Source organism: Atractosteus spatula, chromosome 8, assembly GCF_055471065.1.
Source record: "Atractosteus spatula isolate fAtrSpa1 chromosome 8, fAtrSpa1.hap1, whole genome shotgun sequence".
In the NCBI taxonomy this organism is placed as follows: domain Eukaryota; kingdom Metazoa; phylum Chordata; class Actinopteri; order Semionotiformes; family Lepisosteidae; genus Atractosteus; species Atractosteus spatula.
In genome coordinates this window covers 52626391-52643216 of record NC_142713.1, presented here as the reverse complement: position 1 = coordinate 52643216, position 16826 = coordinate 52626391, and the positions used below count along the sequence as shown (strand labels likewise).

Below are 16826 nucleotides of genomic sequence, written 5' to 3'. Positions count from 1 at the left end.
TGTTGCAGAGTTTTTAAATTATATAGGAGGGAAATTACTTACAATACATTTTTTTCTAACATACTTTTCTAGAGGATTTTACCACATGCTGCATGAGGCAGTACTGTAAGTGGATTAAAGTTGTTTGTTATGAAATTGTTATACTAGATTTAGATGGGTTGTGTGATTGACAGATACCCACCCAGATACTGGTTTCAGTAAACAAACCTGCAATAATATCATTTTGAAAATGTGTAGAATAATTGGTAAATGTGGTTTTTAAGCTTTGTAATATATGAGAACTTCAAAAATATAAAGTGTTAACCTTTTCAGAAGACAAAAGGTCAATGCATTTTGACATGCCTGATCTATGAGATGGAAGTGTAAAAATCTTAGGTGCAATTCAGCACATGAACAGAATCGGTTAAATGGAATAAATATCTACCACTATTTTATGTATTAGTCTTACTGCACTTAATCAGACATGATCGGTGCAGGATTTCTACCATTCAAACAAGGAACATAGTAACAGAGCCACATTAATCTTGGCTTGAGTTAGGCTATTTGAGGTTAAAATCTGTACTGTTCTTCCAAAAACATAGTTTAAAATGTTTTAATGGTTGCATTCTTCTCTTACATGTACATGATTAAATGATCATATGTTAAAATGTGTAAATAGTAGTTAATGGTTGCAAAGGGTAACCTTAATTTCTATTTCTATTTCTGAAAGCATATACATTTTAAGCAAGTCAAATGTTACTGGTGTCAATTTTGAAAGTTTAAATAGTGGCAATGAACTGGTGTGGTCCTGGACTGTCTTTAACTGTTCACACATGATTTGTTGAAAATAAACATGCCACAGTCAGAATTCCTATGAGGTGTTTTAAAGCTTCCTGAAGTATTAAGTGGATATTTTTGAGAGGTCAAAGTTAATAGGAGTGTTTGTTTTTTAAAGCACATTTCTATTTTGCTTAATTGGTCTTTTTCAAAATGACAATTAGAGACTGGATGTATTGCTTGCAAGTTCTCCGCTGTGGTTGGCTATTCTACATATAGACCATTGTATTTTTGTAATGTGTTTTTTAGGTATTGAATGCCCACGTGGGTCCAGGAATACTCCCGGAGGTGTCCAGGAGGCAGAGCCGTTCAGCGATGAGGCAACACTTTTTACGAAGGAACTGGTGCTTCAGCGAGAGGTAGGGGAGTGTTTCGATCTTTTTGTGGGACTGCCAAATAACATCACCATTTTCTTAAAGTTTTAATTTTTTCCTCTAGATCTGACCACTTGCCTAGTGATTTTCCACAGTGGTAAAAAATCCACTCTTGATCGGATCATAGAACCTCTTTTAAAGCCTTCAGGAGGCTACTAATTAAATTATTGATTTCAGTAGAGCATCTTGAGCTGCTACCCCCACACCCACACACAAAAAAGACTATGCTGCAAACAAGGGCAATCTCATCATAATTTTTTTTTATATCAAGCATCATCGTTCTCTAACACTGGTATTGCTTCTTATTCTATTTGGATACGTATAACGGATTCATGATGGTCAAGGTTATGTGCACACTTCTGTGGAGATTGAATGTTCTTAGTTGCCTGCTAAACATAAATGCCTTTTCAGATCAAATGGCTCTTTTGCATGCAGATGGCCTACAGAAACTGAAAAATTAAACAGCTGAAAGAATTGAACTCTAATTCAAGGGCAGTCATTTTTTTAGGGGGTGGATTGTGTGTGTGTGGATATTTGTCCTCTTTGCCCTAATGTTCATTTAAATGTGCACATCAGCAGGAGGTTCTGATAAACGTGAGCTAAAAGCTCGCTATAGGGAAACCTACTGGTGTGCTCCCTGAAAAGCACTTGAAATGATATTGGAGCAGTGAAAAACATTAGCAACTGCCAGCCCATTTTGTCAGGATGTTGTAGGGCTCCTCGATGCATGTGCTCTTAACTAAGTCAATGTCAGCAATTTTGCATTTGCCTTCCCGAGTTATTAGCTTTTAACGTAGATTTAATAAAATATAACTGCTTTTAAAGCAGAACTTTCAGCTTTAACTGACCTTGATAGGGTTGCTTTTAAACCCCTTTGAAAAATTCTCTTCACATTCAGATACTGAATAGGCGAGTGGACACTTCGACTCTTTTCATTGGAAGCGAGATAATTGATTTAATTATTTTTTTTAGGTAACTTCAAATCTGTATTTCTTTTTTTAGGATATTGACTTTATTTCAAATTCATTTTTCATATCAAAGCATCCTTTAGGGTCCCATTGATAATTTTGAGGTATTTTAAGAGCTGATTTATCATGCAAATCATGTCTTATATTCAGTATTTCATTATTCTGCATACACAAAGAATATTTTTCAAAAATGTTTAATGCATTTCTAATTGCCCGTTGTTCAGCTTAATTCCTTAGAAGTATTTTGCCACCACTCACTGATAACCACTAGGAGGCATTTTCTTTTATTTCTATTATCTTTCGGTTTGTAAATTTCTAATGAGGGACATCAGACAGCAAACCTCTAGTGCTCCTCCTGGTTTTGTGTCCAGATTTTAAGTCTGCTGATGATTTAGCTGTTCTACTAGACTGATTACCGATCTAGAGAATTAATTTTTATACTCTCATGGCTAAATGATTTTGCTTGATTCATGCATTATGTTATCATATTATAACATATTATATGTGATCAAGCCTGAACTTCTTGACAGCAGCCATTCATATTTTGGCTTAAATTATTTTTTTTTAAAGTAACATTCATGGGTCTGTAATCCATCTGGCCCATAGTTCTTACCGGGGCAAAAGGGACCAGTGGATGCAAAACAACTCTAAAACAGAAAATATCCATTTCCACTAAAGGGATATAAGTGTTTTTCTACATTAGCTTCATCTTTCTGTGTTAATCATACAGCTGGTAAGAGTCTCCAAAAACTGTGTATATCATTTGACTAGGGAGTCCATTTTTTAATCGGCAAATTTAGTTCTTTTTCTGTTACCATGGAGCTCTACTTCAGACTCCAGATTTATAACATTAATTTGAGAAACATTGGTATCCTGGTGAAGCTAGTTTTACTTTTTTTTAAGTGTGAGTTAGCATCCCAAAACACTTCTATGACCACACATTTGGGTAAACGTTTTTTCTCTCTGGAGTATTTGTCCATCCCATTAGCCTTGGGCATTCTGAAGATGGACACTGTAGCCAAAAAAAAATAATGGATTTTTTTGTAGTTGTCACTGGAGTTGTAGAGATCGATATTTTCTTTGGGCAATTGACTGTGTTGGATTTGTCTTTGGTCAGCCTCTTTAAATGTCTTTAATGGTCGCCACGTGATAATTATTGTTGGTCTATTCAAATACCTCTTCTTGTAGTGGAATCTAGAGTAGCGTTACACCTTGATGAAGTTTTATCTGTGCTGATATTTGCTGTTTTCCCTCTTTTCAAGGTTAGGAAACTTTCTTTTATTCAGAAGGAAGTGCCATTACTCATATTCATCACAGAATCAGCCGGGCGCACGCACACTCTCTGTACTTCAAAATAATGTATTTACTAACACTTGTCAAAGTTTTGGCCAAGCACAAGTCTTCAGCAGAATAAACATCTTCAGATAAAAGATCTTATACAGGCAGTTCTTTAAGCAAAATTTTCATTTCCAATGTTTAAAATTAGCCTGCCTTTAGATGAAGCTTCTGTTGTTATACTGTAATTAGAGTAGCATTTCAATGGATAGTGGTTTGATACAAACATTGAAGGAACTACAGTGTGTTGTCATGCTGTACACTGAAGCCTGAAGCCTCTTGCTTTCTGAAATGATAAATTCCTAATGTTGCCTTAACAGTAGTTTTGAAGGTTCAGTTCTCCATGCCACACTGCCTTCTTGAATTATTCTTTTTATTTCTTAAATTATGATTTGAAATTAGAAGTCGAGTACCAGTGCCATGTTCTAATTTAATCAGTATTTTTTTCCTCCTTCTATGGTGATTACCTTATTTGGCACAGTTATTTTTTTGTTGTTATCTTCACTGTAGTCTGCAGTTTTACAATTCTACATTTTTCAGACATTTACAAAAAAAGACTGAAGGTGATTGTCGTTTTGAATGTTTGTACTGGTATTAACATCTGAGCTAAACCACAAGAGATATTGCTGAAGATAATTGATTTGCAGCAAATCTATTCTAGAGCACAACTATGCTTAATATATGTATTTTTTTAATTGACTAGTTTAATTTGGATAATATGGGAGATTGTTCTTCAGTCTAAATGTGTATTAGAAACCAGCTGATCTGAAGTTGAAGATTCCTTTAAATTCTCTTCTGATACTCTTTTCATAGTTTCAGAACATCGGGTGATCATATAGTATGATCTGAACTCATGCTAGTGTTGCAGATGATATATCATAACACTGAAGACCATGCCTGGAACAGTTCTGAAAGAGCATGTGCTTGAACTCTTAAGAGATGTGGTTTAGTGTGATTCAATTAGAGAAAATAAAGCCCCAAAGACAGCACCGCAGTTTACTACTTTAGATGATGAAAATCGGCTTTAACTACTTGATTGCTTTGCAAGGAGAGCTAGCGCTGCTTCTCTGAGCCTAATGAGCTGTGTAGTCGCACGTTGAAAGCAATGTTATCAACCATGCTCTAACCTTTTATTGGACCGATAGCTCTGTGAACCTCGTTTTTCTATCCATTTCCTTCCCTGGACTCTTAGGTAGCTTACTTTGAGGCTTTTACTTGGATATTTCATAAGGTTGTACATTTAGGGGATTTAAAATTCTTACAATGCCAGTTATATTTTATTAGCATTTTTATACTTACCTTAAAGTCTCAGAAGTTATGCTTATGAATAGAGAATATGGACACCTGTACGATTTAAGACATGTTAAAAGAATGTGTGCTTCAAAGTTGATATCCATTTTCTTATCTGTTTTATTTAACTTGTATTAATATCACATTAATGTATTGAGTTATTTAATATGCATTTTCCTTTATTAACTTATTGTATTATTTCATACTATGATTATTTCATACTATAGTATATTATTTCATACTATAATCTATCCATTGTGGGTATTTATACATCTGGAGGCTGCTATATGTGTGTATATGGTTCAAGACAAGTCCGTTTAATACTGCAAGCATCCAGTGACTGTAAACTTTATTTTGTGTGATTGGTTCTAAGTAGTATTTTATTTGGTGGTACTTTTAATTACATTGGATTTGTCCTATTATACTAATTCTGCTACAGAAAGTTGTATATAGCCGTAAAACCTCCTGTTATTACTTGGAACAGTGTAGGGGGAAAGAAAAAGACGAATGATTTCCCTGCCATTCTTGATCAAGCACATGCAATTAGACATTAGAAGTGAACACCAGAGCCCCTGCTGTCCCTACACACTGTCAGGCTTTTGCACAACAGACTGCAGGAGGAGGGGAAACCACACAAATACTTTAAAAATATTGTGTGGGAACATTAGTATTATTGCTAAGAACTTTAAGTAAATTCCTCAAAAGGAAATGTTTTGGGGGGTATTTTCTAACAATATAGATTCACAGGGCAGAGGATAATAGAATATTGTTTTAAGAACAAGTAATAGGTTTATTCCATGCTGAAAAAAGAAGAAAGAGAACACATTTCGGCCGTGGAGCCTTCTTCAGGTGTGAGAAAGACAGGGCAGTAAGCAAAGGTAATGTAGCGGGAGAACAAAAGCTGAGAGAGAGGAGGAGTGAGGGGCGGGAGCAGGGGACAGAAAGAGAGGCCAATCAGGAGGTGTGAAGTCAGGATAGGTGTAGAGAGGTGTGAAATGAAACCTGCAATGAAAAGAGAATTTAGAAGAAAAGTAGTCTGTCGTTAAGAGAAGGGGGAAGGTGTGATCCTAGCTGCAGGATAATTTTGGTTTCAGTAGTCTTTCTGATGTATGAGTTCGGAAAACTGTCTTTGAGAACACAGATGGAAAGATTAGAGTGGTCATGGCCATCAGAGGAGAAATGAGAGACAATGGACTTGGAGAGATCTTGAATCTTCACAGCCCTAACATGTTCTCTGAAGCGGTTTCTAAGTTTCCTTCCTGTTTCTCCAGTGTAGATGGCTGGGCATTTACTGCAAGAGATACAGTAAATAAGGTTGCTAGAGGAACAAGATGCCATCTGGGTGATCTGGAATTGTCCCGAGGGGCCTTGAATGAGTGTGGTGGTGGATGTGTACTTGCAGGTGATACAGCGAGCTCTGTTGCAAGGAAAAGTGCCTGGTGTGGATGGTTGCTGAGGGCGGTCAGGGGAGCTGTGAACAAGATGGTTATGCAGATTAGGTGGTCGGCGATATGAGATGATGGGGCGGTCAGAAAAGAGGGCCCCAATGGAGGGATCATCCTGTAGGATTGAAAAGTTGTCGTTAATAGTACTGGGGATAGGAAGTGTGTTGGGGTGGTAGGGAAGCACCAAAGGAATGTGGTTGTTACGGTGGGAGTTCCTGATTGAGTTGATGGTCTGAGGGGTGTTTTTGGCTCGGGCAAGGGCCCTGTCAATAACACTGCTGGGGTATCCTCTGTTGATGGAAAAAGGAGTACATTTTGAGGGCTTGGTTCTCATAGCTGGGTCCCATTCTGGTGCCCATGGCAACTACACTCACCTGTTGGTAAAAAAGGTTATTGAATGAGAATGCATTCAGTGTGAGAAACAATTCTGCAAGGTGTACCAGGGTGTGGGTGGGTGGATCAAGCACTGTGATCAAGCATTGTTTTAAGAAGTCTTATATAATTAAAAAAATACACCAAATCACACAGAGAGCTAATGCATTATAATGACCTCTACTCCATCCAAGATCACGATATTGGTATTTGCATCATGTTCTGCAGGTACCAAAAGCAAACACTCAATATGGTTTACATTTTTCTCCATTTTGTGCATATTATTTAATCACATCTCCCTTTAAGCCAAAATGTCCCATTTTAAGGTCATTTCATGCCTAGTTTATTTTTGAAAGTCAGATTCAGCTGAATACAGATTTACAGGCAAACATTTTACCCTGCCTTGCGCCCATTGCTTGCTGGGATAGGCTCCGGCTCCCCTGCGACCCTGAATTGGAGGAAGCGGTTGGAAAATGGATGGATGTATTTTTTCTGATGGGTTTCACCCAAGAAACCTTCAAATTAAACTGCAGTTTGTTTCTCAAGTCAGGCGAAGTTCACTTTTATTAAGTCTTTCACAGCTGAAATTGCATCAGAATACATTTGCATCTATACTGCAGGTCTTTTTTTAAAGTATCATTTTGAACATTCCAGACAGTCAGGTTCAAACAGGTGTAAAATGCAGTTGGCTTTTGTGATGCGTATCAAATGTCTGGCTTGCCGTCACTAGAGTAATCTAATTTATTTCTCATTAGCCATTTATAAAATAACAGTATTAAAGGAGGGTAAAAAAATATTTTGAAAAAGGTTCTTTTCTAAATTGTACAAGATGAATACATTTTCAAAGATAATGAACGATAAGTGCTTTGGTTTGCAGAGGAATGTCCAGACAGAGACGCTGTCCCTATGCGTCTGTTTAGCAGTTTATCACTTTTTTCATTCAACAACCGTTTTAGCTTACATTTGTATAAAGATTTAATGCACGATGGTTGAAGGGCTTTGTTACATTTTTATTTTTGTATTTGCTTCTGTTTGCCCAGCAGTTCAGATATAAGAATCAATGGTCTGTTTCTTTATTTTTAGTATACTGAGCATTGTATGCTCAGTATACTAGTATACCCACTGTGGCAGTGCGGTGCTGGAAGGTTGCCGGTTCGTATTCCGCGGCCGGCAGGGGAATCCTACTCCGTTGGGTCCCCGAGCAAGGCCCTTAACCCCCAACTGCTCCAGGGGCGGCGTATAAATGGCTGACCCTGCGCTCTGACCCCAAGCTTCTCTCCTTGTCTGTGTGTCTCATGGAGAGCAAGCTGGAGTATGCGAAAGACAAATTCCTAATGCAAGAAATCGTATATGGCCAATAAAGTGATCTTATCTTCTCCTATCTAAAAAAAAAAACATGCTGAAAAGAGAAAAGAAACACAAAGTTTTGGAGCCTTCTTTGGATGACTCACATGAGAAGAAGGCTCCACAGCTGAAACTTTGTGTTTCTTTTCTTCTCTTGTCAGCATGGAATAAACCTTCACTTGTTCCTTTTCAGCCTGCGGATGTTGACGCAGCTACCTACTTGATCTAAAAAAAATATAGCTCCAGGTAAATTAATAGTTCTGTGTAACGTTTGTCTGGGCAGTGGTGGCCTACTGTAAGGCTTTTACACAGGCTTATAGTATGTGTGTGTGTGTCTCCACGGCTAGAAGTAATACAAGCTGTATATCTGCTGTACATGCTTTGCATTTGCAACAGATTGGTCAGTTGTAGACAACAATTAACATACTGTTCTGCATGCTGAGCCAAACTCAATGACAAAAAAACTCAACACAAAAACTTAATTCACCACTAAAGAGGACTTGGCTCCAGTGCTGGACAGTCCACCTGACGTTTTGCTCACGCCACCTCATTCTCTTGCACAGAAGAGCATTTGGCTCCTGTGTGGTCTTTTGCCCTGCAAATGAAAACTTGCACTGTTTCTTCACAGTTGTAAATGCTGATCTGTAGGCTGTTCCAGCCTAGCTTTACCGGCGCAGTGGAACTGCCAGTCTTGATCTTGGTGATGTGTTGTGACTCGTGGTCCACCATGTTGTGGCCTGTTTAGTTGTAAGTGTACCTAATGAAAGATATTGATGGCTTCAGTCTTCTACGTAGAAGTGGCAACCCTAAACTATATCTGCAGAAAGCAGGGCACAGACTAGACCGAAGCTTTCCAATGTGAAACTGGCCAGAACAGCCTGTGAAATGTAATGGCTGAAGGCATATTCACAAGTTTAAGGAAGGTATACACTAGTACACTTCTGACTTGATGTAAATATCTATGTTAGCTGCTTACATGTAAAGTTGCAGCTGCCACTCTGCATCAGCCATATGTAGAACTTGAGGACCTGAATGTTGATTGTTTATGATATGCAATAATCCATCAGTACATAATGTCACATGTAGAATAATGCCCATAAGATCTAAATGCTTGTAATGAACAGCCCTGGTTGAATGTCATATGGTGCATTCAGTGTGAGTGATAAAAGGTCAGTGAAACTTTCTGTAATCAGAGGAATGTAATATATTATTAAACATAAATCAAGAAGACAAATGTAAATGATTTTTTAATCCATGGATGGAAAATGACATATTAACATTTTACAACATAGTTGTAAACTAAATACACGCACTTCTCAATATATATATACTGCCTTAATGAATGGAGAATGGAAATTGAACTGTACACATTGTAGAATTATCTTTTTTTCTGGTGATGAGTAAATTATTTATACCTATGGAGCACGTTCACCGACCATTGAATAATGTATTTTTTAAATATTATGGAATTTTACCTAAACCTAATTTCCAACGAGCCGTTTTTCATAGTATCCAATCTACACAACGTATCAATTGATAACTTTGCTTTACTACAGCCACAAGTCACACCAGGCTTTCTCGGCTACAACAGAAGCTGCTGTATTACCTACATCTGCATTCCAACAGCTCGCACATACAGTACGTGCTTACACTAACCACTTCAAGATCTTATGATTGTCCAGTAATCTCATTTATTGTACTTTTTGTAGACCATTGCCTTACCGTTTACATCAGGGAAACTGCAGGAAGATTGACTATTTCAGAGACCTCTGTTAGCCGATAGTCCTCAATTGTACCACTCCCAAACGTGATTTCACTGACCTCGCTATGTCCTTTTACTCTCTCTGCTAGAAAGACATTCCATTTTTTTAGTCCAGTCTTTTTTCAAATTAAATTTGATAATGAATTGTTCAGACTTCTGATTTTTGTTTTATACAGAAATAACTGTTATGACCGACTAGTTTCATGCTTTTTTTCATAGGCATCCCCTTCTTTCCTGAATGTGGCAGCTTACTGCCTCAGAATTTCAATAGCATTAGTAGTTAGTGGATGTGCTGAATTCATACACTTCATACTGTGCAGTTGCTGTGTATTATAAAGGGTTTCCCAGTTTGGTAGGTGGGAGAGAAGAGTGCTATGTGTTTGTGAGGAAAGCTGTTGGAGTGTTGCTATGAATTGCAATAATGGTAGAGGGACACAGGTCTCCTTCAATCAATTGCAGCTCTCTTAGAGCCAGTTTTATTAAAGGCAACTGAACCAGTGTGAAAGCTCCTTTGTCCTTTGGTTTGAGGTATTCTTTCAAACTATAGATAACACATTTAGAGAAGTTCTCCCTTGTTCCTTTCATACTGAAATTGTAATTTTAGAAAGCTGAAGTTAAGAACTTTGTACCGAAAAATATTTTTCAAGTTCACACTATCCCTGTTAATGGTTAATCTTTTAAATTAATTTGTCTATGCACAATTGCCTTTGAAGTCCTAAAACTTTTAAGTTATGGTATTAAATGGTTTGCAGCTAGGATGACAGCTCTGGCTGTCATTATATTTGTTGTTAAGTATAATCAACTGAGCCATGAATCACACACACATACCCGATTACTGATGCTGCGGTTCTGATATATTATAGAGTGCAAATGACCTTTATGTTCAAATGATTTGCAGTAATTTTAAGGCTGTCTTCCAGCATGAGACCCCGCTCTGATCCTAGATGTGCTTGAAGGTATGTGTAGATGGGCTTGTGTTTATAAAAGTGCTGTGTGTACATGCTACAGTGCCCTCCAGATTTATTCATTCCCCCTAGTGAAATGGGAATAAAAAATCATACAATGAGTTACAGATTAGAAAGTTCAGAAAACACATTATTCACATCATTGCATTTAGTATTTTCTAAATCCTCCTCTGTTCCACTGATATGCTATCTCCTCTAATGTGCTGTGAGGTTCTGACACTTCATTTGAGGGGGTTCTGGGGGAGTTATGATCCTGTCCAGGCAGAATTGCTCTGGGTCTTTCAGATCCTCAGGTCTTCATTGAGTTTGAACCATAAATGTTAGATGAGGTTGAAGTTTAAAGATTGAAAAGGTCAAATGTAAACTAACATCTGTATGGGTGTAGAAATCACTCAATGATCAGGTTCTTGAAGTGAACAGGTAAGCAAGCCTTTATGTATGCATACAGGAGCACAGTACAGAATATAGTTCTGAATGTAGCTCAAATTAAATACAGCAGTGTTCCCATTTTATACAGTGAGAGTCACACCGATTTAGTCATATACTGTAAGAGGAAGCCAAAACAATAGCAGGTATTCCAGCAGAAAACATCCACAAGATATTTTCTTTTAATTTTAGTTTCAATTGTTTGTGTACCAAGAGAACATTTAGTTTCAAAATGGAATGTCTGTTACCTGATAAAAGAGAGTCATGAGCGATTGCAGCGAACAGCCAGCTACTCACCGAGGCTAAGGATAATTATGAGAACAGAATTGTTCTTTTCTCAGAGCACAAAATTCTTAACCCTTTTGATTTCTTCATGGGTAACCATTTCTTTGTCTGTCTGGCATGCCAATACAGTCTATCCATTTTGGACAAGCTGGAGCTTCCTGCCAGAGGGAAACAGGTGTTTGGTCAAAACTGGTCATGATTCCAGCTCTAGCACACACAGATACAGAACTCCCAACCATATTTCAGTATTTTCTCAGTGTGAACGATATATTTTTATGTCAAACATAATGCTGTTGAGCATCTCCAAAAGCTCAATTTGTTTAATCTGAACATGAGGCAAGGTTCCAATCGCTGTTTTTGCTCTGCCTTTCAGATTTCTTTGTCTTGCATCTGGATAATGAATCCCACATTCTTAAGGTGACAATGAATTGTAATCAGCACTGCACACTGCTCTATGTAGTGCTATTATGACATTTTTAGATTTTTTTTTCTCCAGGAACAGTTGTAAATTGTTCTGATGATATTGTTCATGCTTCATTGGAGTCCACATAATTCTGGAGGGCGCTGTATATAGATAGGCCATTGAATTGTGAACACGTACAAACTACCAAACTTCTGAGCATAATCTTAGCCAAAGCATGACTACAGTTTAGAAAGGTCTGGCAGAATGTGTTGGTTACAATGAAGAGTGAACAGATGTATTCCTAGGTTAAAAGGAATCTCTCTGGCATCATGAAAGAACTGAATGTTTCTAGTCTTAGAACAAAACTGAGGGTACCCCATTCCACTTTTCAGAATCTATAAGGGCAGTAGCAAAGTCAGCCCATTGAACTTTGTGAGGGTTAGACCTATAAGTTGATTTCCTTTCTCAGTGTTAAACCTTACAGATGCCCCTACAACTCTGACCACGTTTGTGTCTGCCTTGCTAGCTGTCTATCTGGTGCTATTGTGTGAATGTTGCCTGCATTAAAAAGGAATGAAATATGTATTGTGTTCTTAATTCTGATTTGCTTCAAAAGAAAAAAAACTAGAAAAGTGTAGATGAATAAATGCTGGATCCATTTTTTGCTTTGAGTCAGATGTACAGTAGGAAAGTACATGGTTAGATAAATTTCCTTTTCTTTGCTTATTAATTTTTCCAGTCATATACTGTACTACTCTTATTTTATTTCCACCTTCTTGCACAGAGTACCTCCTGTGTTTTATGAAAATGAATAGTCTGATATGCAGTATTGATTTTGTATATGTTTTAATTATTTTTTAATGTATTACATTGAACAAATGGGCTCTGCGGTTATTCATGCATCAACAAAAGAAAGCTTGTGGTCTGTATCACGTCAGTGTTAGATTTAATAATTGATGATATGCTTTATGGGTAGCAAATCTTTAGGACAAAGAGGCCCTTGGGACTGCTTGTGTGAAAATGTAGATAAATTGGTGAAGTGTAATGGTATATAATATTACATTGTAACATAAATATATTATGAACCATGACTCTGGTTGAGAAGGCCAGTCCTTGCACATGTGAAAAGTGATATTTATGAGTCACTTGTGGTTTTACTGCATGAGAAATAAGATGGGAGACTGAAAATGTTCCTGGAAAGACAGTGATTGGGCATTTTTTTAAGAAAGGGACGTACAGTTGTGAGAGTTTGTAAACCCCTTTTATTATTCGTAATAAAGATAGTCTCATTTAACAAACAACACACACAACATTTTATGGCTTAAATAGAGATCAGATCACATTTTAGGAGCCATTCATGCAGAAATCCATGTCATTCCTAAGGATTCACAAACTTTTTCTCACAACTGTACCTGTGGCACACAGGACAGGGAAATGCCAATTGACTAGAGAATCACTAATGTAGAGCCCTTAATAAAAAGAATGACAAAATTGAACCAAGTAATTACAGAGCAGTATCTCTATCTCTTCTACTACAGTACATGTATGGGAATGGAGACAATTAGAACTGAACTAGAGGGTCATCTTTATCGAAATGTGATTGTAGGGATTAGTTAACAGATTTAGACAAGGCTGGTTTTTAACTTGTCAAGAATTCTCTGAACAAGCAAGAACAGTAATCATTACAGTATATGATATGGTATATTTAGACTTTCAGAATACTTTTGAAAGCTCATCAGATTAATTCTTGAATTGCTTGTTGTAATTGCACAGCAAGCACTGTAAAAGTAGCAAATGATTAAAAAAAAGATTTAGAACAAAATCAGACTGGTAAAAAAACAGTAGATGACAATGTACTGTATACAAATAGAGTGTTACATGCAAGTAAAAAAGAAAACAAACTGTGCTTGAAGAGGCTGTTTTTGAGAGTCTTAAGCATTTATGTAGATACATTTTGGGGAAGCAATAAAAAAGGCAGACAGAATGTTAGGATATATAAATGAAAGTGCTCAGCTTAAATCAATGAACATTATGTAAAGATTCTGCAATGCACCAGTAATTTCTAATCTAGAATATTGTGTATTGTGTGCTAATCAAGATACAGGAAAGGTAATCCTGCTCTGGAATTAGTCCAGAGAAGACCAGCCAGATGCATTTCAGGGCTCAAAGGAAGGTCCTACTCTGACAGGCTAGATTAATTAACCTCTTTAGTCTTAAACAGAGAAGACAACGTGGGGACCCACTTCAAGTACTCTGAATCCCCTGGGGTTGTTGATAATGTCAACTTAGTGGACTGCTTCGGTAAAGGGGAGACATGAGAACAAGGGGCAGTTCTTTGCAGAAACAGTAGTGGGAATTTAGAACAAGCTGCCTTGCCATATCGTCAATGCTGAGCCCCTGGCTTCCTTCACAACAGCTAGAGAAGATCCTCAGTTCAATTAGCTACTAGAAACTCAAATGAGGTAGAAGATTAAATGGCGTCCTCTCATTTATAATGTGTCTTAATTAAGGAAACAATATATTTTCTAACTATATATTTAGTCATCTGCAAGTTTATAAAGATTCTTAATTAATCAAGATGATGCACATGATAAACTACGAATGACCCAATCAAATTCAGGTTAGGTTGACAACTTATATTTTGTAGGTTACAGTTGTGATTGTTTCTGTGCCTATACATTAACCAAAAACAAATTGAAAGAAAAATTAATATGCAATACAGTATAATCAAATAATTCCTGAACATTCTTTAATAATTTAAACGATAAAATTGACAATATACAGTAGAAACAATACAGTATATTGCAAAGGAATAAGTAATAGGTTTATTCCATGCTGAAAAGAGAAGAAAGAAAACGTTTCGGCCACGGAGCCTTGTGGCACACCTGAAGAAGGCTCCGCAGCTGAAACGTTGTTTTCTTTCTTCTCTTTTCAGCAGGGGATAAACCTATTACTTGTTCCTTTGCAGCCTACGTATGCTGACGCAGCTCCCCACCGAAACAATACATCGTTTAACAATAAATCATAAAAAATACATTGGGTTTGTTTGCCCAGTCCCTGACCCTTAAAAAAAAATCCTTTAAAGCTTCCAGGTACTTGAGCATCTTTAATCTACAGAGGTGAAGAATATTTAGATACAATTCAGAACATAAGAAAATTTGCAAATGGGAAATGTATACATTGCCTATTTTGCTTAATTATTTTTAATATCTATTTTGATGTCTTTTGTCTCAGCCAGATCACTTCTTATATTATGTTGGTGTATTTTCATGGGGTAGGGGGTTAAATACTGTGCATGAGCAAGCTGAATGGATCCTTTCCGGTCATGTGATATTTTTATGTTTCTTTATGATTAACAATTGAGCACAAGAATGTAATGATGCAGACAGCTACAGGTCTCAATTACCCAGTAAGTACTACTTCTCCTGTCATGGTTCAGTTTTAAAAATGGAAATAAACTTTCCTGAGTGTGTATGATGTCTGATTCTTCTTTCTGCATTGTTCATTTGGGAAGTTGTTCACTGCTGTAAATGTGCGGCATGGGAAAAATGATTTCCCAGCAAAAGACTGAGTAACGGACATCCATATTGAAAATTTCTGCCGTATTTCTCCATGGTCAGTAATTCTTGTATTGTTTGCTTCAGTTCAGTTCATGGTTACTGTGGTGACATTGTATATTTTTCTTTTTTTCCCTTTATACATTCACAATAAGTGTATTTTCAATGTTTCAAGTTATAGTGCTATTAAAATAAATTCAGTTAAACTGCATATAATTCCATATAATTTCTTGAAATAATGCCTTTCTTGTGCTGCAGTTTCATTGCAGTGTAACACTCATAAATACACAGATGAAAGCACTGAAGAGACAGTGCTGTCTATTGACTATTTATGGGTGTCACTGCTTAAATAGAAATCCTTTCACTTGAGAGATGACCCTCATGACTCATCATTAATATAGGCAGACTGTGCTTTTTCTGACAGACTGAAATTTGGGAAACAAAACAGGGAGATCTAAAAGCTGACAGTCATAGGTTAAGAGCTGAGTGTTCTTGTAACTAGATTGATACATATATTCAGAGTGACAATAGTAAATAACCATTTTGAGACATTGTCATGTCATAGAGTACGACTGTTAGCTTCAGTATATAGTGGTATATTTTTATTTTTACCATCTGTAGTCATAGATATACAGATTTTTACCCTCTTTGCACAAACTATTATTAATTAATTTATGAAAAGTTATTCTAATATACTAATTAGACCCACTTATCTCCTCTAGGTTTACTGGATAGTCATTCATCCTGTCAGTGGTAGTTAAGATTTTAAGTGAATTTAAGACACACCAAGTCTACATGTTCCTGTACTTTATACATCCTAAAGTCTATAGCAGTATGGCAGTAGGATACTACCAGCATGCAGTTGAGCTGCATATATGGTGAGTTTTCCCTCTTGGAAACCCAGAATGTGTAGTATGATTTTTAAGCCACTGTATGTTATTAGGGGATATCTAATATGAATGGTAGAGTATTATATGGCCTAGCTGGAAATTTAGGTATTGACTCCAATCTTACTGTGCTTTTAACAGTTTTTGCACCCTACTTTAAATATAAAATCAATTTCTCTCATCTTCACACTCGGTTACATTTTGTCTAGACTGCTGTTCACTTGTCTTGATGTAGTACCAATACAATTAGTTTGTATTTTAGGCATACTAAGCAGAGTGGCATCGGAATGTACTGGTTTAGCAAAATGAATAAAGTACACTCTATATTTCAGACATGCATTACATACAGTAATTTATAGGTTATAGATTCCTTTTTTAAACTCAATAATATATAAATAGCTACGAACTGTAGATATAATTTTAAATAGCTGCAATACAGTAACACCTGCATGAACTTTATTTTGATTTTTACTTTATTGGTTTAAAAAAGTCCTGCGCCCCCCCACCCCAAACAATGGGGAAAGAAATAACTATCAGCACTGACTTTTTGACCCTTATGATGTCCGCATACCCATTTGGCTACTGTTAAAGAGGATA

General features: G+C 36.8%; 1 protein-coding gene across 1 annotated transcript in view; it reads left to right on the top strand.

Moving 5' to 3' along the window:
- The window catches only part of snd1 (staphylococcal nuclease and tudor domain containing 1), a 309136-nt gene that overhangs the window by 107656 nt on the left and 184654 nt on the right, over nt 1-16826 (top strand). The window contains exon 16 of the mRNA XM_088922699.1: nt 1066-1175. Within this exon, the coding sequence (XP_088778825.1) occupies nt 1066-1175 (110 nt within the window). The remainder of the gene's footprint in view (nt 1-1065; nt 1176-16826) is intronic.